This window comes from Falco rusticolus, chromosome 5 (assembly GCF_015220075.1).
Source record: "Falco rusticolus isolate bFalRus1 chromosome 5, bFalRus1.pri, whole genome shotgun sequence".
NCBI lineage: Eukaryota > Metazoa > Chordata > Aves > Falconiformes > Falconidae > Falco > Falco rusticolus.
The window spans coordinates 76725278-76748878 of record NC_051191.1 but is presented as its reverse complement, the minus strand read 5'-3'; the positions used below and the strand labels follow the sequence as shown (position 1 = coordinate 76748878).

Below are 23601 nucleotides of genomic sequence, written 5' to 3'. Positions count from 1 at the left end.
TACAGAGTATCTGACTTTTATTGAGCTTTAATACTGAATCATCCTCTGGTGGTTTGCATATACCCTTGAGTAACTGAATGATGGTCTACCAGCTTCACTATTTTTGTTGTAATTACCCTGTTTTTGAATGATGCACTGCCTCTGAGCACAATGTACTGACTCTAGCGGTTTTTTTACAGGGAATTCCTAAACAGCTTTCATGCATTTTGTAGTTCATCTGTATTTGAATTCCAGCAAATCTGATGTGTCTCAGATATGTCAGATCTGAGTAAGCACTGGGCTGGTGATCTGCCTGCATGCAGCAAATCCTGTATGCTTAATATCCACACACATAGATCAGCTGTGCAATTTGTGCACTATAGGTCCAACATCCCTACGTCAGGATTTACTGCACTGGTAACACAGGAATGACCTTTCCAAGTGCAATAATGCAGGGCATCTGGTTTCTCAGCCACATTGGGCTCCAATTGTTCCTTCATTTGAAACATTGTGAAGTGAAAGCATCCATTACTAAAGAGGTAGCTGCAATTATTTTTGCATCCCGTAATGCCTGCCTGGCTTTTTGCTCTACATAAGCTGATACTCCACCCCAAGACACATTTCTACAACTCTTATTAACTTAAAAAGAAAACAGAAACTGAAGATTTCAATTGTCAATATGGCTTCCTCCACTTGATGTATTGAGCAGAGACCATATCCATGCCTGAGGACAAAGTTAGGAATATTAAAAAAAAAAAATTAAAATTAAAAAAAATATTAATAGAAACTAGAATTCAAGTCTACCAGTTTTGTTGGACTTTAAAGTTATTTATTACTGGTATAGCTTAATATTTTAGAACATCAGAAGACTAATAAATACATTTTGCTTCAAAGGTTGGCTAGAAAACCCTACAACTCTAGGTTCCATGGAAAACTGCAATTTTGAATTATTTTGTTAAACAATGAAAATAAGAAATCAGGCCATTTAAAACACCATAGGAAAGAGAATAACAGGCATCAGTGCCAGAATGCCAGTTGCTTCTGGGTTTACAATATTGCCTTAAAATACAAAACACCAACTGCCCAGCTGCCTGTTATTCTGGTCAATTTTTCTCAAAAAAAAAATTTTTTTAAAACTGGAAAACTTATTTTAGGTATCAACAGATAATTCTGATTCCAGTGTCTTGAAGAAGTAGACTCAAAACTAAACATAGCATTACAGGGGCTTGAACCTGCATTATCGGTTTGTAGGGCAAGTCTCTACCAGTCAACCACTGACTCTAGGATGAATTTTTCTCTCAAAGGTTGGTTTTTCATTCAATGAAACAACACTTTTGATGTTAGTTTTTGGTGTACTTTTCCTACCCGCTCTAACCATAGTTTTAATGTCTGCAGTTTATTATTCATGTGAACAAACATAAGTAAGCTATAGAGAAAGTGTTCATCTACGCATGCTAGTAGATGGAACTCTAAAGGCTGAAATCAATGACTGTCCTGAACTATTTGTACTGTTGCTTTTCCTAAGGTTGCTCCTGTAGAATAGACAGTTTGACAGGACACAACCTCTGGCTGGTTGCTGTTTGCAATTCAGTAAACTCAACTGAAATTAGCTATGATTTACTCTCTAGTACTTAGAGATGTGTAGTTTCTAAGCCATTGTACCTTCTTCCCTGACTTTAATGCTTCTTCGTATGTTTATTTTTTCTCTTAAATGCACATTTAATATAAGCACTTTGTATCTAAAGCTTTCAAAAAAACCTCTCCGATTGTATTTTAGCACCGTTACTAAAGCATATATAACTAAACACAAAATAAAGTAACTGTTAAAAGGTTTCTAAAAGTAAACTAACCAAAACTCTTCACTGACCTTTCTGGAAGCAATAGGAGTCTTAACTTTGTTGAACAACTGTTAGCTTTTCATTCATGCCAAACCAAACAGCATTGATTTCTTTAGTACAAACAGATCTTAAGAAGAGGTTAGAGCTTTTATGCCTTCCCATCAGATACTAAATAGGCCTTAAATACCCTGAACAGCAGCACCTGGAATGTCTTGCCCATAAACCCAACTGGGAGTGCTATTTGAGCTCTGTTCCAGGCCTCATTTGAACTTCCAGGAGCAGCAAGGTTAGAGCTCCTGTGTTAAGGGTGAGCAGACAGGGCTGTAACCTCACAAACCAAGCCCCCAGCAGTGCTGGGACAGGGGTGGTTTCAGCTGCCTAATTACCACCAAACAAGGTAGGTTAATAAATCAGTTCTAATGCCAGCTTGGGAAGTATAGGGAGCAAGTCAGGGCTGGCAGGTTATGTGCTGGCTATCTGCCTAGGCAGGGGCTGGATGCTCAGGCCGGACCCCACCTGTGAGATGCCCCATGCTGTAACGAAAGCTGTTACCCTACAGAATGCAAAGAGGTCACGTCCAAGAGATTGGGAGGTGGGGACCATAGTGAAAAGCTTGCTGTGTTAAAACACAGGTATGGGTTTAAACTCGAGCACTGATCTGGAGAAATTATCTGTGCTGCTGAAAAAGGTGTGTGTGCGTTCCCTTACTGGCTCTTACCCACCTCCCTCCCGCGCATCGTGCCTGGGCGCAGCGCGAGGACGGGGATGAGTCCCTGTGCACCTGAGCGCAGCTGCTCGCCCCCCGCCCCCCCGGCCGGCCATCTGCCGCCTGAGGCCGGGCCTTAGCCGCTGCCGCAGCAGTGTGGAGCCGCGGGCTGAGGTGAAGCGGGGAGGGCATGTCTGCCCTCCGTCCCCTGACGGCTGCGGCCGCTGCGCTGAGCACCTGAGGCGGCCTGCCCGGAGTGGGGCTGAGGGTGGGCGCCATCCCCCGAGGGCGGCCAGGCACCCGGCCGGCCCTACCCAGCCCGCAGAGGGCCCGAGGGGCGGCCAGGCACCCGGCCGTCCCTACCAGCCCGCAGAAGGGCCGAGGGCGGCCAGGCACCCACGGCGGCCCTACCAGCCCGCAGAGGGCCGAGGGCGGCCAGGCACCCGGCCGTCCCCCTACCAGCCGCCGAGGGGCGAGGGGCGGCCAGGCACCCGGCCGTCCCCTCCCAGCCCGCAGAGGGGCCGCGGGGCGGCCAGGCACCGGCCGTCCCTACCAGCCGCAGCGGGCCGAGGGCGGCCAGGCCCCGGCCGTCCCCTACCAGCCCGCAGACGGGGCCGAGGGGCGGCCAGGCACCCGGCCGGCCCCCTACCCGCCGCAGCGGGGCCGGGGGCGGCCAGGCACCCGGCCCGTCCCCTACCCGCCGCAGCGGCTCCCGCGCATGACATCACCGCGCGCGCAGCCCATGCGCCGCCGGGCGGTGCGGCCCCGCCAGCCCCGCGCCCCCTCCCCGCGCGTGCGTGGGGGCGTGCCGGGGGCAGGGGCTGCCGCGCCGCGCCCGCCGCCGCTCGCCCGCCCGCCCCGCCGGAGCGCCCGCCGCCCCCGCACCTCGGCCCGCCCCCGCGGCCGGCAGGGAGGAGGATGGCGGAGAGCGAGGCCGAGACCCCCAGCACGCCCGGCGAGTTCGAGAGCAAGTACTTCGAGTACAATGGGGTGCGGCTGCCGCCCTTCTGCCGGGGGAAGATGGAGGAGATCGCCAATTTCCCGGTGAGGGACAGCGACGTCTGGATTGTCACCTACCCCAAATCAGGTAGGCGGGCGGGCGCCCTCCCTTCCCCTCCCCGCCGGGCTGGGGGCCGCTCTCCCCGGTTCGCAGGGCAGCCGCCCCTGGGAGGTGCCCGCTCGGCCGCGTCCCCGCCCGGCGGCAGCGCGCAGCGGCGGCGTGTCCCCGCGGGAGGCCGGGCCCGGGCCTGCGCCCGCCGCCCGTGCGGCTGGGGGGGCCCGGCGGCCTCGGAAGCCCCTCTGAGTTGAGGGGGGCGCCCGCCCTGGGCCACGGGCACGGCTGGGGCGGCCCTGCCCAGGGTTGCCCACCGAGCTGAGGTACGAGCCAGCGCCAGGTGACTCGGGGGTAAAGGCGCTCCCTCGGGGATGTGAGGTCTTGCTCGGTGTAGATGCGGAAAAGCGGGAATGTGTGTAGCATGCCTGCGTGCGGATTTCTGATGTGGCACACAGGTTTGCTGTCAGCTCTGCAGCCCTCCGTAGTGCACTCCCGAGCCGGCCGCCCAGATTGTTCTGGGAGAACATGTGCTCCAAGTGCAACCCTTGCTGCACGGTCTGAATTACCAGAAATATCCCCCGTTAGGCGGTACAATTGTGCAGTTCTCATGTAGGCATATCCTTTGGTCGTTTTATACCATTCGGGTGTCTGCTTTTAGTGTCCTATTTATTGCCCTCTCCATTTCCAGGCAAAAATGTTTGAACAGAATTAACATGGATAAAGTGCAGCCTGCGAAGAGGCAGACAATATGGTAGCTTTGTAACCCACATGATAAAACCAGATACTTTTCTTAAGCACGTTCTTGAGTGACTTTTTTCCTGATAATAAGGAGTCTTTCTAGAAAATTCAAAGTCCGCTGGAGATAACAGATGTTAGCTCTGTAAATACTCTTGTAAAACAATCTTTCAGTATTGTAGGTTTCTGACATTCTTCATTGTTTATTGTATGAATGGCTAATGCTTTTCAGTGTCCTGGTGTGCTGCTTCAAACAAATTGTCTACAATGCAGCATCTATTTATGTTACCATTTCTCAAGCAGTTTCAAATATTTGTCTTCACATTTTTTTGATGCTCCATTACTAATGATGCTGTTAAAGACTGGCTAGAGCTTGATAGATGCATACATTAGATAAGGGATAGTATGTAGACAGATGGTTCCCAAAATGCTAGTATTAGGAGCAGACAGCCACATCTTTATCATTCTTTTGAACTGTCTTCTTCAAGATTTATAGCATACAGCAATAATGCTATTTAAGTTTTTCCGTTTTAAGATCTCAGGTTTTTGAATCTAGATTTATGGTGTTCCTGTGTTAGTATTGCACCCCAACTTCATATTGGCAGATTGTTAAATATCCTCAGCTAACCTCGGTTTTCAGCAGCTGGGCACAATATAGCTAATAAATCAGTTGGCAATAGCTTAGTTTTGGTGGCTATATAGTTGGCTGTGGAAAGCCAGCTTGCATAATCATATTTAATTTGCTGTGAATATAGCAACATCAGACTAGGGCTCTTGGGACCCTGGCTGAGGCTGGTGGCAGGGAACTGTCCACTTAAAAACTGTTTTACTGGCAGGGCTTGCTACAAGAGGATTTACCAACAGTCAATGTGAAAGAGGGAATAGGAAGATTGAGAACTGGGGCACCAAACCTGAAGGTACAGTGTTGTGTGGAGGAGCTGGGGGAACAGCCCTGGGATCAAAATAGATGCCGTATTATTTTACTTGCCAGGAAAGGCAATACTGAAGTCTTGAGGAATCTGATACCCTTGTCATGGGAATAGGCTCTAGACAGTAATAAAGCCTGCAAGCTCCACCTTTAGGTAGCCTGAAGTCTACAGAGACCCTTGGAACTTGTTTTGTCAGCTGATCCTGTGTGGGTTACAGCTCAGTGCCTTATTTAGGGCTTCTAAATCAATTATCAAAGGGTCTGCTGACTAGGGACAGGCATTTCAGTAGAAATTAGGCTGCCCTAATATGGTTCCCATTGATTTAGCCAAGGTCATGCAGGAAGTCTACAACAAAACCAGAAATCAAATCCAGAACCCCAAACATCTCTGTATTTCCTTAACTACAACTTCATCATACATCTACTACTGCCTCTCATAACACTGACAAAGATTTTTCTGTTTACTGAAGCTAATGAAAATTTTCATAACATTGCTGTCATAAAAAAAAAAGTAAGTTTACAAAACAGATTTCATGCACAAATTATATTTGGGGTGAAATATTTTGGCTTTTTTTTGGTAATATTTAAAGGTAAAACATGGTTGGAACTCTTGATCTAGTTTCTGTTAATAAATTAAATTTGAACAAAATTTCAAGAATATTTCTGATAGAATTTTAGGAAAGTGAAACATGCACCAATGTCAGACAGGTTCAATGGAAAACTTCTGTTGTTCTCTAAGGAAATTGGTTTTGTTCAGTGTTTCACCAGCTCTCCATCTGCTCAGACTGCGGAGAAGATGCAAACAAGTCTGTCTACAAGGGCCAGAGCCTCTAGCTCTTCAGAGCCCTATGCTAGAATTTAATAGGAGGAGGCTCCATCAGTAGCTGTTGTGAACGTATGTTGGTTTATCTGACATACAAATTACACAAGTGGCTTATAGGGTCAGGACTGCTTCAGTAATCCTAGGGACTGATGAAGTAGTATGTATGCTATTTTGAAGATGTGATACTCTGCAAGACTACACAATACAGCTCTAAATGTGAAATGGAGATAGTGCTTGGAAATAGTTACCGATACTGGTAAATTGGGAGTGACCCAGGAAAAAGCTGGTCCAATAATGGTAGAAAATTGAATGTACCAGTGGCCTTACTGGGAATAATGTAATAAGCCTAATGGGAAATGGCTCTGCTTTAGTGTGATTTCCACTGATGGATGGCTAAGTAATGATACTCCTTGTATCTTAATTATCCTTAACACCTGTGTCCAATCAATGGTAACAGCTTTTGGGAGCTGCTGGACTAAACCCGGAGACTCATTTAGACATGTGAATATGTGGAGGTACTTATACTTCTATGTATGCATACAGTAGAACTGCAATTACAGAAAACTTTATCATGATGTATCATTTAAAATCAGGTGTGCTACTGCTCTTGAAGAAATGGAAGTCACAAGTTGTGTCTTTCATGTAACTTTGTAGTACAGAATGGGCAGGCTGAATGGGATGCACTGAGATTTACAGCAGCTGTAAGTGTAAAATGGAATACCACTCTAAAATTAATTAATTGGACCTCATACAACAGGTTGCTTCACAAGTAAGATACAAATGCAGTGTTCATAGGAGACACTGTACCTCTATCACAGCTTTGCTTGGATCCTCTCATACTGTGTGCTTTTTGTACCCTACATGAAAATTAAAATTCTCCTCTGTGAACTTAAACTGTGGAATTAATGAATAAGCAAAATTTTTTCAGTATTCGCTCAGTCACCATGCCAAGAGCTAGATTAGCTGTCTATTAAGGTCAATAATTTCAATGGAATTAAATCAGTCCCTGAAGTATAGTATTAAGTCCAGGTTCACTTACTATTTTGCTGTATCTTACAATGCTACTGTACATGATCTGTCCATTTGCTTTACTCCTAAGTGGTGTACAATAGCTCTCAACACCATCCTGCATCTGTTCTGAATGAATGTGCATTTTGCATTCTTGGGTCAAAGCCCACAAATTAATGCCTTTTGTAAAACTGGTAATTTGAGAAAGTGAACTATTTACATTAGTAATGAAGCTGTCTCTCCCATGTTGTTTATTTTGCCAAATAATTTTCTGGGATTCTGTGTGGGAAAATGTCAGTTGTTGGGCAAGTATCAGCTTCAAGTCCAGCTAGTTCATGAGAACTCTTGCATTTAGCACCAGACAACAGGTCAGAAGAGCAAGTGCTGGATATGGTCTTTATCTGCCTGGAGGTGGTTTTTTTTTTTTTATAGACAGCTTTTTGAATTTTCCTTGCAGCACTGGATTCTTATAATAACCCATTAGCTTGTAGGGAATATGATGGCTGACTCTAGGCCTCTGGCTTAATGAAGTGCCAGCAGTGAATTTGCAGATCAGTTCAAGGACAGCTTTTGTGTGTGTACATTCATTGAGTTCTCCTCTTTCAAATTCTTTAGCACTTACCTCTGGTGTTACATGAAATCAACCAGAGAAGGTTAAATCGAGCTGTCCATTATTTTATTTGCTTAAAACATTCTCTATGTACAGAAGAAGGTCGTGCTTCTCATTGCAACTGTTGGTTGAGTGCATTGCGTGCATTGTGGGTTTTCTGTCTCCTCCTGTTTCGTGTGCCTCTCCCACTGCATGCATACCGCTCTTTTTATCCTCTTCTATTTCCAGCACTCCTGAATCCAACACCTCCTCTTGCTGGGACACTGGCATGCCCTTATCCCTTCCCTGTCTGATGGGAGAATCGCTGTCCTTCCTCTTTCTCTGCCAGGGGCTCTGTCTGCACTCTTCCATGGCCCATTTCCCTGGTACTATAATCCCTGTTAATTTTTCCATGCCAGGGACACTATGTGCCCCAGGGTTTTCTTCTGTTATGGGGAAACAGTTGTATGATCCATTGACCATTACAACAGTGACAATCACAACTGCTGGGCTGTGAACCAGATATAGAGGCCACAATGAAAACCCCACTTTTCTCGTTTGTCTCATTCTCCAGTAAAATTAATAGACTTCTGCTTATCAATATCTAGAATATTCTTTGATCAGACACAGCACTTAAGTTATTACACTTAAGGCAAAGGGAGGCTTGAACCATTGGGGATGTAGACACATGTAGTTTTTATTTGGCTGTGGAATTGGTATAAGGGCTTCTTATCTCTGGCCTCTTGTTTCTTCCCCTTCACTTTCCTATAGCCTTAGCTGTCTGTGGGACCATGTTATAAAAACATACTAGCAAAATGTCTTGATCTAAGAAAAACACCATAAACAAAATGTACCAAACAACTATGCCTTGTATGAAATCTTGCTTTGTTTGTCTTGTGCAATCCTACCCTTCATGGTTTTCTGCAGACTATTAAATATGATCTCTTGGCAGTGAGGTTACATTTACCAGGAAAATTGGTTTCTGATTCTTTAAGCATTATTGTACTGCACAATAATACTTACTATTCAATATAAAGAGTATTAATTGCTTGACTAAGATTATGTGGCTACACATGACCTATGCTTGAAGGATCATTCTGCAGTCTATGGACATCTAACCCAACAGCTAACATGCCTGCAGTTCTCTGCCATAGCAATCAGTGAGTAGGTGACAGGTCTGTATGGAGGTGTGTCAATTGAGTATTATGTCAGGGAATTGCTGTGCCAGTGGCCTATTACCTGCCTGTAAGCGTACCCTCATTATGGCTTTGTAAGTTGTACTTCTGCAGTGCCCTGGCTTGCTGCACGACTAGCCAACATGTAGTAGTGGCCTCTGCATGATGGGACAGACTGATAAGCCTAAGCACAAGGAATCAAATTCTCACCTACCCAGCTATGCATAGGTCTGACGCTGCTGACAGTCAGTCCTGATTTGCAGTCATAAATGAGAGGAGAATTGGACTGAAGGGTTGCCCAAGGATGTGCCCAAGTTGTGGGAGTTCCTAGGCTGGGAGCTATCAGACGTAGTGACATGAGGCCACTGTGGTGGATTGCAGAGGTTTACCCTGGTAATGGGAAGTCTGAGATGGCCTTGCGCAATTGTAGGTAAGGCTCCTCAGGTAACATGAGCATCCACATGGATATTTGTATGTTAAATTAGCTGATTTGCCTTAATTTCTACTGTTCTCATATGGAACTCCTCCCAAGAGTTTTGTTGGTATTTTGTAACAACCGTTTTGCAGTTGCAAAAGAACTAGATTCTGCTATTCTGGATTTATAGTCCTATTCTTTCTGCAGGATTTTGGTGCCTTGAGCTTAATCCATTTTCATTTAAAGAATGTATGCAAATGTTACTGGCCTGGAGGCATGGTGCAAGAAATTATGAAGCTGGTGTAAAAATCAAAACACTTTTACACAAAATACATTTGGGATTCTTTTCCTTTGACCTCTGTTTTTTGAGGCAATATTATGCACACTTAAAAGCTTTTCCCTATGACATGGAATGGTAGGAATCCTCTTAGTTTCATGAACGTGAATGAGCAAGTTAGTGTCTTTAAAATCAGAATATGGTATTTAACTTCTTTCTTTTACATTAATATCACAGTTACTTGGTTTCTTTATGTTAAGTAATTTATAAAGCTCAGATACCATTCTGTTTTAATGCGATACGAATGTGCATCAGTTCTGATACCAACTGGCCAAAGAGTATAGACTTGGGCAAACAGAAAGGGAGCAGCCAACTGCATTGGCTGATGGAGATACGTTTTTGTGAGCTGTCCTTTTAGGGACTGATGTACAGGGTCCATATTTTAATCTGATTTCATGCTTTTGCTGACTTAAGTCATGTTCCTTCCATCAATTAGAAGAGTAAATACTCTGCTGCATAAACTCACTTCATTGAGGACTACTCAGATGCAGAAAGTAACACACCTGTATGTGTTGCTGGGGGTTAGGGCCACTGGGTTTCTGTGCTTTGAAAATCCCTTTGAATTGGGTCTATCTTCTGTTTTATTTATGTATAGCTCAAAATACCTTCTGGTATTGACTTAGTCTTAAATACTTCTAGGCAAAGAAATGATAAATCAAACCATCAAATAATAGGTGATTGAAGGCAATGTTAAGTTTGCCACTGATGCATTTGACTTGATCTCAATGGGAGTAGAATTGAATAGGTCCTTAAGTGCCTCAAACAGGAAATAAAGGTGGAAAAGAAAAATCTGTTGTTAAGGAAAACTTATTTTTATCTGCTAGCAGTGTTTCTCTCATGAGCCTTTTATCAAACCAGCAAAGAGATGTTACTAGAGACAGGACAAATGGTTCAGAAGAATTCTCCAGCTAACTAATAGGTTTTGCTGAGTCTTTTGCAAGTGTAGCGTAATTGCTTCCCTGCTGTGACTAGGAACTTGTTTTGAAAGCTGGCTGGGGGGGGGGGGGCAGTCGGCGAGGGGAAGGTTTTACCCTTTGTGAAAAGTGTATTATGGACATATGAAATCACTGTTGACTGGATTAGAATCATCCTAACCCAACAGCCAGTCATTCTGACTTCATAGTAATGTTCATCTTTTATAATAAAGATATTAATTAAAGGATGCAAAATGCTTGAACATTGGACTGAATTAGATTAAGCACGCTTAATTTTTTCATTCTTACTATGCAGTCTTTTATTAAATGCAGATGTTTTTCTTGTTGGGTACAGTAGGGATTCATATACCCTATGCTGCAGGGAGAGAACTACCCCCATATTGTCCCGTCATTGATGTAAGGTTTGGTATGCTGGGCATGTGATAATGACTTTTTGGATAGAGATTCAGTGACCTTGGTTAAGTCGTATAATTTTTTTTGTCTGCATTTTCCACTGGAGGCATGTGGAGGTATTTCTCCTCTATCAGAATTTTTCATGTACAGTGACATGAAATGTCTCTTGGACAAAGGGTGTCACCTACTATCTGTATTTTCATAGAGAAGCTAGCAAGTTACGGCTGTGAAATTGAATTAAGCATCTAAGTATTAAAGCTGAGCACATAATGCTAGTATGTAGGAATGTATTTTACCTCTCAGTGGGATGGAGCAATGAACAGAGGGTTAATCATGTGAAGCACCCAGCATTCATCATTTCATCCCTATTCAGAGTTTCTGTAACACCTTGGAGAATCCAGGAAGGTGGGGTACTGCAGCTGCAATAATTACGGCTCTGTCTACCAAAGTCTTTCACAGACTCATACAAATAAATAAACCATTTATGTCATGTGTTAATCCTGTAATAATATTGCAAATTCAGAAGCAAGAGAAGTGTTGTGCTGTGTCTGTGCGCAGACAAGACAACATGGCAGAGGAAGTGGTCTATCATTATGACACTACAGCCAAATTGTGCTCTAGGCCTAGGAAAGCCCCTGTGGGGGGAGTGAAGGGGTACTGAGGAATGTCAGGAAGGTTGAAAAGTAAACCAAAGAGTGCTGGAGAAACAACTGAGGAGGGAATTTTGTCACTACATGCCAAAATCTATAATTTAAAAAGACAAGCTGATTTCATATGCTTTTATCCTCCTGCTGTTTATAGTACAGGATGTGAAGGCCATCATCCTTTATAAGGCTGCAAGTTCTTAGATGATGTATAATGACATTAGAGTACCATATGCTGTATAGACAATGGTGCTGAATTAGCCCTTCACTGCACTCGTTGCATGAGTAATAAATCTAAGGCAACAAAATGAGACAAGTGTGAAGCAGGTGAGATGAGAATCATGTTTAGAAGATGCACTGACTACACATACAGCCGTCCAGATTTGGCAGTATGTTGGTTGCTTTGCAGTGTCTTGTTGATTCAAGGCAATCATAAACCCAGGTTAACCATCCAGGTAAAGGCATGTTTACTGCTGATCAGAGTTGCCAAAGTGGCACAGCACAGCTACAGACTTTGCTGAAATTGGATTGCTCTATGCATATATAGCTGAAGTGCACATTAATAATGATCAGTGTCAGTGCTTCTGTTGGATCACCAGTGCTTTCTATTGGAGATAGTGTCTCCTCTTCAAGGATTTTGCTGCAGTACTGAGAAAACCCATGGTGATATAGATTGGCTGATCCCCTTTTATATTTCCAATTAGATCTATTTCCATTACTAATTCTGAAGAGCAGCAATAGGAATAGACTAGAAATGGCTTTAGTTTGCCTAAAACTGCGATTTAGCAGACAGAGGGAATGATTGTATGCTAAATATGAATGGGGATAGGTACGTTGCAAAGAATGGTTTTGCTGAAGGCAGCTGTAATTTGAGGGGGATTTTGTTTGACACAAAATGCTTTATTCCCTGACCTTAAACAAGCAATAGCTGCCTGACCAGGCTGCATAGTTTCATGCATAGAGGGTAAACAGTGTTTCTTGAAATTCTGAAACTAAAATGTGCTGCTTCTTTTTAATATAGAGCACTTATCTGCAGTGGTTTCACATTATACTGTTGGTGTACTGCTTTCTTGCAATTTAACTACCTAATATATGCAAATGTACATTAATGCGTAGGCAGGTTTTGCCTAACAATTTTCCTGGAAAGGACTGAAACTGAGGCATAGAATTGCATTTTCAGTAGTGACAGACATCTTCTGAAATATGCTTACCATATGGGGTGAGGAACTTGTTCACAACAAAGAGTATGAGAACTACTTCAACACAAGTTTCTAATATGGGTGCCCTGTTGTCTCCTGCCTTCTGATTCTGCTTCAGCTAGCAGAGCTCACTGAGGCTCTGCATTTAGCCACAGACTATATTACGACTCTGTAGAACAGAACACAAAGTGATAGTTAGAACACAAAGTGATAGTTGTCCTAAAAATCAGTGGCACTAAGGGTAATGATGCGCTTCTCTTCCATGTAAGGAAGTCCTTGAGTGATTTTAAAAAACAACTTGCCATTACAGCAAAGTTCTCTTCTGCATTGTTATCCTTGGTACAGTGTTGTGTCACTTGTACGAAAAGGAAGGGAAATTAGACACAGTGGGCAGACTTTCTGTTAGAAATTATGAGCTCCTCGTGGGGTAATGTGTGATGCAGTTTAGGCATATGTTTTATATAGGCTGTAAAAGGCTGGGAGAATAGGACTGCTGGAGGAAGCAGAAGGGCAGGATACAACTGAGGTAAGACTGGGGTAAGGGCATGTGCCGCCTTACGTATGCTCCTTAGAGGCGGTGAGATTTGAAAACTTGCCAATACACCTTTTGCCCATCAGTGTGAGGAGTTAGATGACACGGCTGAAGTTTGCCAAATAATTTTCAGATGTTTGAGACAGAATCTGCCCTGTAGCACATATTGGCCAATCAAAGTACTCTTCCCCTGTGAATTACTGTCCTGTTGGACAACCCTTTGGTATGACCCTACGTGCTTGCAGTATTATCATGAAAGGCGTGGTATCGCTGAACTGGGTCATAAGGATGTCCATCAAAGGGAGGAACCTGGGGAAACAACTGAGTGTAGTGGGTTGACTTTAACCTGGTCAACCTTGAATATGTGTGGGAAGGGTGAAAAGGGATGTCATTCTGTCATAGTTGGTAACAGAGCAAGCAGTCTTATCTGTTATTTTCATGTTCCTGGTATATTATACTCTACATTCTTTTTTTCTGTTTTAGCATGATAGATGTTGTGCTCTTATGCCACAGGAACATGCTTAGTGAATAGGAACTGAAAGATAAACAGTCGAAGGGTATGGTAGATGTCCTCTTCTAAAAGCTCTGTGCTAGTGTGGGATGTGGGTGTCCTTAGCCTGCTGTTTGTCATTTCTCTTAAAGAACCACCTGCAGAGTATTTTGTAACTTCACACAAATTGCTTCATTGGTGATGACATCTGATGCAGACATGATGAGCATCCATAGACATGGACATACTTACCAGCCCAGCTAAAGCTTAGAGAGTGAAATACTTTTCCCTTTGAATATGAGATACCAAGAAATATTAGTTACCAACAGATACTAGCTGTCAAGGAAGGACTTCTAACAAAATCTGGAACACCTAGATATGATGAAATCATGGACATGGAGACAAGCATGAAAACACAAATCATGACTTAACAAACAGAAAGCAAATAAAGACAAACCTGTGGCTTGTTTTTAATCCTAGGTTTTGAGTAATCTGTGAACTGACTTAGTTCTTAGAGCTGTTAGTATACTACTTACCTTGCTGCAGTGCATGTGAGGATGTTGTGGCTTATTAAGGGGGGTAGAAAAACACTTTTTGCCCTAGCTGTCCTCAACAAGAAGCCTTTGTCTTGTGGACCTGTGCCTGCTGAAACAGATCGGGGTAGCCATGGGTTAGATGCAATGGTTAAGGGAGTATGTGACTCTTATTTTTCTTCTGGTTTTACGAAGTCTAAAGTAGGCAACACAGACATTCCAGATACTTCACCATGGCTACACTAGTAAACTAGTTCACTAGACAGAGGCTCTGACAGGATGTCATCCATGCGCTTTCCTTGCTAGCATGTTCCATGACAGTTTTGCTCTCTCCTAGACAGTGCGCTCCCCAGCACGGTGTGGGAGATAGCTTCCTAGGAACAGTCCCTGGCTCCAGCTGTGGATGAGGCTGCCTTGTTTTGGGAAATCAGTCTCTGTGGATGTGGGTTCAGCTGTCCCCCATGTCCTTCCAGAGAACAGGCCCTGGTGTGTTCTGTTTACTAGTGTTGCTCCAGCTTTAGCATCCAGCGTGCTCGGAAGTGTCAGCAGGCCGCCTTCTCCAAGCTGCTTCTGCTGGTGTTAGGTATGAAACATACCGCATCGCCTGCCTTGCTGCATGGGAGTGGAGATGCCTCAACGGTTGGTGCATGATCTGAGATGCACTGTGGTCGATTCTACACTTTTTATCCTGTCCTCCATTGAGTAGTTGGTGTGCTAATGTGAGGGAGAATTAGGACTCAGGCCATTTTTTAAAAATAGTACTAATGCATTAGCTGAAAATAACACTGTTTTGTAACCTGTTCACTAAAGCGGTGCTTTAGGTTAATGTATTATACATAGTAGCAATAATTCTATGGATAATACATGTATTTAAACAGTTCAGTGACAGCTTTTTTCATCAAATGGAAAGTACATTTTAGTTCTAAATAGGTTATGATTTTCATAGTTTGCTGTTCACAGTCTCTGGTGAAAAACATTCAAAATGCAACTCAGACCTAATGGTCTGCATTCTTTGATGCAAGTCAAGTGAAAGACAAGCAGAATTTAGCCTGTTGGTTTAGTTTTAAAGCTAATAGCTGCAAGTGGAAAAATACACTGATTAATATGCTTACTGAATGTTGCTGGAAATCACACAGTTAACGCTTGTTTTAAATCCAGTCTTATTTAAGCTGTTGCCATCAGTTTCAGAAGATCTGGATTCTGTTTTCTCATGTTCCACAAGAGTCCCTTGACAAGTCACTATTGAATTTAGGGGCATTTAGGCCATGTAAAAGGGGCATTAATCTTACAGAATGAGTATTCAGTCCTTTCTGAAAATCAGACCTTCTAACACATATTTAATAGGTCAGTCAAAAATATTGGCAGTGTAACATCACAATTTCAGCTTTCATTCTGAGTTATGAGTCTCATCTAGGAATAGAAGAATTGGAAGATACAGTATCAATGTATAAAAATACGTTATTATTAAAACCCTTAATGATAATGAAAAACCCTATTCTTAAGCCAGTTGGAATTCCACGATGTAGGAGAACTTGAACGTATGGACTTCAGAGATATTTTTATGGTTTGGAAATTGTTTTCTAATGGAAAAGTCTAATTTTCCCTTCAGTATTGTAGGGTGAAGATGAATCTGTCATACTTACCTGGAGATACACACTGAAATTGGTTAAAGGGGAATGAGCTTGTATGCAATTAGGACAACTGTGTGGGGAATCGCCTTACAGTGCTTGCTAGGCCAATCTGACAGCTTTAGCAACCTTCATTTTTAATAAGTACTTGCGTCTACCAATGCTATAAAAAAATTATGAGTCATAATGGTTCCATTGCATTGTATTAGCTGACACTTGATCAAGCATTGGTAGATCAAATAAAGTGCACCTAACTGGGAGCACTAGAAGACTGTTAATACTAACATTAGTATTTCTTTATTTTATTTTTCCATGAGTTTTCCAGACAAGGGGTGTATAAAAGGAACATACCAAAGGCCCTTGCATCCTTGAGCTGCGGGTTTGTCCCATGTTAGCTGATATGGAGGGGAGAAAACTGAAACTACATTAGAAACCATGCAGGGAAGCAAAATTCCACAGGAAATCTTATGTTTCCATATCTGGTACTTCACTTTGAACAAATTTGTGAGGTTCAGTGGCTACAGGGGAGTGTGTCAGTGGCCAGAAAGTAGTAAGAGAAGCCAGAGAACAGCTGCACTAAGGAATATTTCTCCCTCCTATAGAGACTAAATTTGATGTCAAAAGACATTTAACACATAGAAGCATAAAGGAGTAGTTGGCGGTGTTTCAGAGTTTCAGCTGTCTTGCTGTGCTGTCTGGTTGCTGCTGCAGCAGAATACCTACTGGTTAAGTAGAGGCAGTATGGCCATGAACTGACTTTCAGCTATTGTTGCTGAGGCATTGGCCATGAAAAAGGGCACAAATGAAGGATTCCCAGTCATCTTAGGGGCTGCTGTAGGCATGATAGGATTCTTAATGAGTCCTGATTTCTGTGCATCATTAGGCTCCACAGAAAAGGACAGTGCAGCCCAACTAACACGCTGTCAGACTGCTGTGACTGGGCTGTTTTTGTACATGGTGTTATACAGAGTGGAAATACAGGTTCACGGATAATTTGAAAGGCTTCCCTAAAAACCTGCAAATTCTGGCAGTAGCTTATCACAGCTGTTTCCCATCCTGTCGCTTTGGAGATTTTGTGATAAACTGGAACACTGTGTTTTCTCCTGAGGTGTTGTATTGACGTAATAGAAGAGCTTGTCAGGGAAAAGCATTTCTCAGGTACAGTGCACTGAAGTTCCTCAGATGCTGACTGACTCCATTTTAGTTTGAACTGGATAAGCGTAGATGAATTCCATGTTTGTTTTGGCAACGTGACCTTGGAGGTAGCAAGACCAGCAGTCTTCCTGCAGGATGAAATGTGGATCTGTCGCAGCTGGAAGAAGGAAAGGTAGAATTGCTGGGTCTTTATGCCTGTTGCATCTGGTGCCTCATGCCCAAACGCTGACAAATTAATCCTGTTTATCAGTGACTGTTTACTCTTTCTGTACCATCCCAAGAGAGGCATGTATGTACATGCACACACATTCAGCAATGCAAGGAGAAAACAATGGAAAATAGTAGAGACGCATAAGATCCGCTGCCTCCAAGAAAAAAACTTGGCTTTATGTGCGTACATGCTAGCTTTTCCACTTAGTGACCTAATCCTTCCTTTACTTTCACTTAAAGCGGGTAACCCTCAAGGGACAATAAATCATTGTTGGCAGACAGGCCAAAAATCTAGGGAATATAAAGATAAGCTCTGCATCTTTTTTTTTTTTTTTTTTTTTTTTTTAATTTAGCTTCCTTCATCTTTCCTTCTCTCCAACAAGTATTTTCCCTTTTACTAAGAGAGTTTTTGTGCTATTTAGATCTGGCTAAGGTTTGTGATAGACTGGGATTATTGGAGGTTATTCCTGTAATCTTTGAAAATCTTAGTTTCAGCAATTTACTCTAGCTTCCACCCGTAACATCTCCATAGACATTGATTTAAGTCAGTTGGTTCAAATGGCAAATTACTGTGTGTTTTATATGCAGATGGAGAATCAGGGGCTACAGCAGAAGACTTGCATTCATCTCCCAGGCAAATTTGGTAAATTCTGCTAGCCCCAGTCTAGGCTTGGGCCTCTCATCACGTGCATAGGTACAGTATCCCAGTTTTGTTTGGAGCTCGTGTTCCCAGGGGCTAGACGATCTTGCCCTAGCAGCTAGGTCTGGAATTCGGGCTGCTGTTTGTCTGCTGCTAGGTTAAGCCATCATTTCTAAACTGGAAAAGCATTCAGCTCAGATACCTGTGATTTAACTTGAGTTGTTTTTAATCCTAATAGAGATGTGAGGAGGTTTATATATAAAAGCTTTTAGCTTTTTTTCTTTTAAACAAATAAGCATCTGGTGGTTTAGTTTTCTTTAGAACAGTAGATCAGGTCAGTCATAATTTTTTGTATGGGGCTCTTGGGAATGTGTGTGTGGGATAAATGATAATTGATTAAGGGTGACAAGTTAAAAAATCACAGTTCCCTCAAAACTTAAATCGCTAGTTTTCATTTGCAATAAGACCCTGAAAATCCTAAGCAGAGTAACTTAAGTGTAAATGTGGGAAAAAATCAGCTAATATAGTGAGTGACAAAAGTGAAGACTAGAACAGAGTTCATGGGTGGGAGAAATCAGGATCAGTGGTCCTGCTGCAGGTATAGGGAGGAGAAACTTTAACCTGCTGAATGGCCAGAAGCCAGACATCTAAACCATCCACTTGTTGTCGTCTTTGTTGAAATACTGCAGAAATACTGCTTGCTGTGTGGATTGGAATAGGGTGCTGGAATATGTGCAGCGTTACGTACATAACTACAGTAATCTGTGTATGTGCACACTAATAATTAGCACTGAGGTTCACCGATTTAAAGCACTGTTTTAAAGAACCTGTACTTGATGGAGATTTTTATTTTTCTGCCATGTGCCCAGTATTAATCTTTCAGTGATTCACTGTTTTTGATGGATGTACATTTAGTTGAAGACTTCTGAGCTTCCAAAGGCCCACTTCCTTCTGAATCAGAACCCATCTTCCCTATCAATACGCCTTTTCCTGTCTCTGCAGTGCTCCATGGATCTGCTAGCAATCGAGCCAAGTCTAGCACATGGCCACGGGTCTGAGCAGAACTAGGTAAGGCCATGGGGGCTGTGCTCCCTGGCTCTCACCTCCTATTTAACTGGTGGATTTTGTGGAGAGCTATTAGGGAACATGCTGCTCTTCAGAAGTTTCAGCATAGTTCTGCCTCAACCCTGTGGCCCTTCTGTATTCAGAGGCACAATGGAGATGGCTGGTTTTTGCCTAGAGATCAGCTGAGTAATGAAAAATTAGAAAATCCTGGTGGTGGTGTTTATCTCCATGCAGTTATTCCTTTTCTTTTTATGGAACAGGGTTGCTGTAATAGCATTTTTCTTTGCAGGTAGATTTGGAAATACAGAAATAAATTATGGAAACCAGGGTGTCCTCTGTCAGAATAAATGTTTAATGAGGACAAGGGTTGTGCTTATTCAGAGTCACAAGGACTGATACTGAAGTACTATATGTGTGTTAATTTTAATGTATAAAATATATGCTTGGACTTAAAAATGCGGAGTGAACAGCCTCAGGGGCAAGCATGCATTAAATCTGACATCTGTCTCTGTGGGTGATGGTAATGGAAAAGTGTCTTTTTTCTTTTCTTTTTTTTTTTTTTTCTGTAACCCATTTTAATTTATCCACTAATCAGTCAGGAAACAGAGGAATCTTAAAGTATTTGCTCTCCAAAGCAATTTTTGGAGGTGTGTGTTCTTTGACATTGCATCCTGATTGTTCACTCTAACTAGCCTCTGAAGTACATCAGCTTTTTTTAACTCTTCCTAGCTCAGATTAAAAAAAAATACCTGAATAATGGTACACTAGTTTTCATTGTGTTGGAACACCTTACAGAATTTTTACAAAACATGTCTGCTAGTGTGCACAGTCATGCTAGTTAACATGAATTAACTAGTGACTGTTACAAATGACTTAAAACTTGTAAGTTATTTTCAAGTTAAAATGGGAACAAAAGTGTGCTCGCAGAATTTGCAGCTCATCTTTCCAAGGACATGAGATCTTGAGGTGGGCTTGGGCTTTCTAAAGAGTTCTGGAACAATTACTGGTTCCTTTAGGCGACATGAGAGAATAAATCCTGGTCTCATTTTCCTTACTGCTCACAACTCTTAAATAATTAGTCTGTCACATGTGTCACAGTATCCAGGATGTCCCATGCCTGTGTGACTTGCCGTCTAAACTGTGGGGTCTCTTCCTTGGTAGTTCGCTTTTTCTCTTATTGTTCTGTTCCTCTGTCTCAACAAAAGCCTCTGCCTTTCTCTTCATAAGCCTCTGTCAGGTACTTTTGAACCTTTGCCTGTTGTAAAAGTTTCCTACCTGCCTGAAGGTAAAGTCATTTGAAATAGTTTCCCTGTTCAAATTTCTATTTGGAATAACTGGACTTTGGAAAATTAATAGGTATTAAGGCTATAATAGCTAATGCTTGCTTTGTAAATGTCCTCGGACTGGAGAGAGATGTAACTGGGGCCTCTAAAGCTTATGACTAACTCACTATGCATTGATGCATTGTGGTTTATCCAGTCCATAATGTGGAGGTATAAATAGACTTTGAAATCATTGCATAACAGCAGCATTGACTACAGTTTAGAATAGATGACACTGGCAGTTTCCCAGTATGGCCACTAATGGCATTTTGTGAACTTGTATAATCTGTCTGCTTAATTTTTTTAATTTCTAAAATGGAAATAGTAGTATTTTGCCTAGCTAACATTCACAGGGGAAGAACTCTTTAAAAATGCTTTGCAATTCACAGGTAAAATTATTTGGAGACAGCAACATATTTAAGTTATTACTGAAGAAAAATCTCAGGTCTTTTACGTGAAAGGAGATCTTCATGTGTTTTAAAACAAAACTGAGGGTGCAGACATGCTATGTTAAAACAGTAGTTACAGCCTGAGTCCGCAGCAGATGTTAAGGTCAAAACTTACCATTATTTCTATGTCTAGGTCTCCCTTCATATGCTTCTGTTTAGATAAGAACTGTAATACAATCTGTTCTCTTTCATTGTTTGGTTTATGCAGGCACAGGCTTGCTACAGGAAGTGGTATATCTAGTGAGTCAGGGAGCTGATCCAGATGAGATTGGACTAATGAATATAGATGAACAACTTCCAGTCCTAGAGTACCCTCAGCCTGGTCTGGACATCATCAAGGTACAATTTATTGCAAAGAAAGTCTTTCAGCATTTGGATATCTTTTTCCTCAGTTCCATATTTAGCATTTCATTTCATCCTGTCCTTGTCCTTTTCATCACTGGACTTGCTCAGTTTATGGGAATGATTCGAAGTATTATTAGGTTATTTTAAAATTGCTTTTATCAAGCTTTGTTATAATCTATGTAATGCTCTAGATGTTTCTCCAATGTCCTAAATATATTGCCAGTGGGTTTTCTGAATAAAAGTTCAAGGGCTCCCTTGCTTACGTAAACAGAAGCTGTCCAAATGAGGCAAATTTGCTTTGATTCCTTCCCTGAATTTGCAAAAGAGGAACTACAAATACAGAGATCTATGGATCTGTAGACCCACTGCTCTGAATTTATACATCTAAATCCTTAAGAGACCCATGATCTCTGGATCTACAGACTCTGTAGGTGTAGTTTGAGGAGTCTGAAATGTTCTGCATGAAATGACTGCCACACTATTAAGAACCACTTAGAGACTAGTGGCATGGCATATAAGTGTGATTTTTATTTTTTTTTTTTCATTGCTGTAACTACTTCTGATATAGGCATATCTTGGAATGATTACGCAAAATACTGGGCTCCATCCTGTTAACAGCTACAGTGCTTGTTGAATTGCGCTAGCTAAGGCTGGCATGAATAGATTTAAGCTGCTTCTGGTCAATGATAACTGCAGCTTCGAGAGTATTTAGGGGTCAGAAGTTGCTTTTCTTTTTCATCTGTGTGATGCCTAGTCCAATGAGATGTCAGTGCTACCCTGACGCAAAGAAGTGCTGGCAATAGTGAGAGGTTTAGTCTGAGATTGCATGTTGCTACCTATGCTGTGTGATAGCAACTTGATCCAATGTGGATTTATGCAGTTTTTAGCTACTAGAAGATGATTTGTGTCATAAGACGATTTTGTTTCAAAATACAGAAAAATAACTCTGAAAGATGTTCATGCACTCAGATAAGCCTTTGGATTGTCTGGGCCCAATTCTGAGGATAAAATAAATTGCAAGAGTAAAATAGTTAGGGGTGGGGTTTTCGGAGCTTCTAATATTTCTCAAGGAATTTTGGTGGAAGTATCAGTAGAAACAAAGTTAGTTTGACACTAAGAATCCTCAGCTATTTACTCTTTCCCTGAAAAGGTCCTACAAATGGGAGTACCTTGAAAACAAAAGGGAGGAAAAAACCCAACAACCCCCCCGACACATTATCCAGCCTTCTGATATTTAAAACAGATGTAACTCCCCAACCAAATTACTAGTCCCAGACCCCTATTAATTTAAGAAGTGAATTTGTAAATGTGACTCAGTATATTAAAGAGCCTCAAGTATGACAGTTCAGGACAGCTCAGGATGTGCCAAAAACTAATGCACAGTAAGAAGTGTTTCATGTCTGCTTTATTTTAGGAACTGACATCTCCTCGCCTCATAAAAAGCCATCTACCATATCGTTTTTTGCCTTCGGACCTCCATAATGGCAATTCAAAGGTAAAAATGAAATTAAATCATGTTTCTTTAACTATATTGGCAGCAGTTGTTTAAGTGCTTTGGGAAACAGGGTGGGGGAAAAGCTTTCAATAAGATAATTATTTTTCTTTTACACCCCACCCCATCATAGGTAATATACATGGCTCGCAACCCCAAAGACCTGGTGGTGTCTTATTACCAGTTTCACCGCTCCCTAAGGACCATGAGCTACAGAGGAACGTTTCAGGAGTTCTGCAGAAGGTTTATGAACGACAAGTGTAAGGAGCTGTTCTCTCTGCACACGCTGTTACACATTTATTTTCATCTCTGCATTCCTTCTGCAAGTACAGAAATGAACTGGATAAAGGTGCATTTGTTTTGCATATACAGCAAGGAGGTTGCTACAGATAGCGCTGCGTGGACTTGTCCATGCAAACTATGGCCATGCCTTGTAAATAAAAAATAATCACCTTACAATATTTGATCCCATGGGCTCAGCAGTGTTCCTTGCTTAGCTCAGGCAAAACTCTGGTCTGTTTTTCTAAAATTCAGCTTGCAAGTTACCAGGTACCTTGTGAGAAGTGGTATCCCAGCATCATTTGATTTTAGTTGTACCACACTGTTGGCTACTTCTCAGGAGTCTTTCTGTTCCTCAGGTGTTCGTTGGTTTGTTTTTTTTTTCCTGGTATCCCTTTAATATTTTGATTTCATCCAAAACCTCAAGATTTGTCCCTTGCAAGATACCAGTTAACACACAAAACCCTCTACTTTGCATGAGATTGATCTGGAGTTCATCAGTAAGTTGAAGTGAGCCCCTGTAAGAAGGCGGTTGCGGCTGTATGAGAATGCAGTAACCTGCTTTACAACAACAGCTGCTCACCCAGGAGCTCCTTTGAGTGAGGGCTGTTTGATGACCCACCCACCCACTGTGATCCCACTCGGGCTGCACTGCCTTAAGTAGCTCCATTGCACTAGCTCAGTAATCTTAGAGGGAGGGCAA

At 42.3% G+C, this 23601-nt stretch overlaps 1 protein-coding gene across 2 annotated transcripts in view; it reads left to right on the top strand.

The window, feature by feature from the left end:
• The first annotated feature begins 3346 nt into the window (after positions 1-3346).
• The window catches only part of SULT4A1 (sulfotransferase family 4A member 1), a 30683-nt gene continuing 10428 nt past the window's right edge, over positions 3347-23601 (top strand). For both annotated transcript variants that reach the window (XR_005104602.1, XM_037390187.1), the window contains exons 1-4: positions 3347-3610; positions 20991-21121; positions 22542-22622; positions 22753-22879. Coding sequence is in view for 1 of the 2 variants with exons in the window: in XM_037390187.1 (XP_037246084.1) it covers positions 3442-3610; positions 20991-21121; positions 22542-22622; positions 22753-22879 (508 nt within the window). In the remaining variant the exon portion in view is untranslated. The remainder of the gene's footprint in view (positions 3611-20990; positions 21122-22541; positions 22623-22752; positions 22880-23601) is intronic.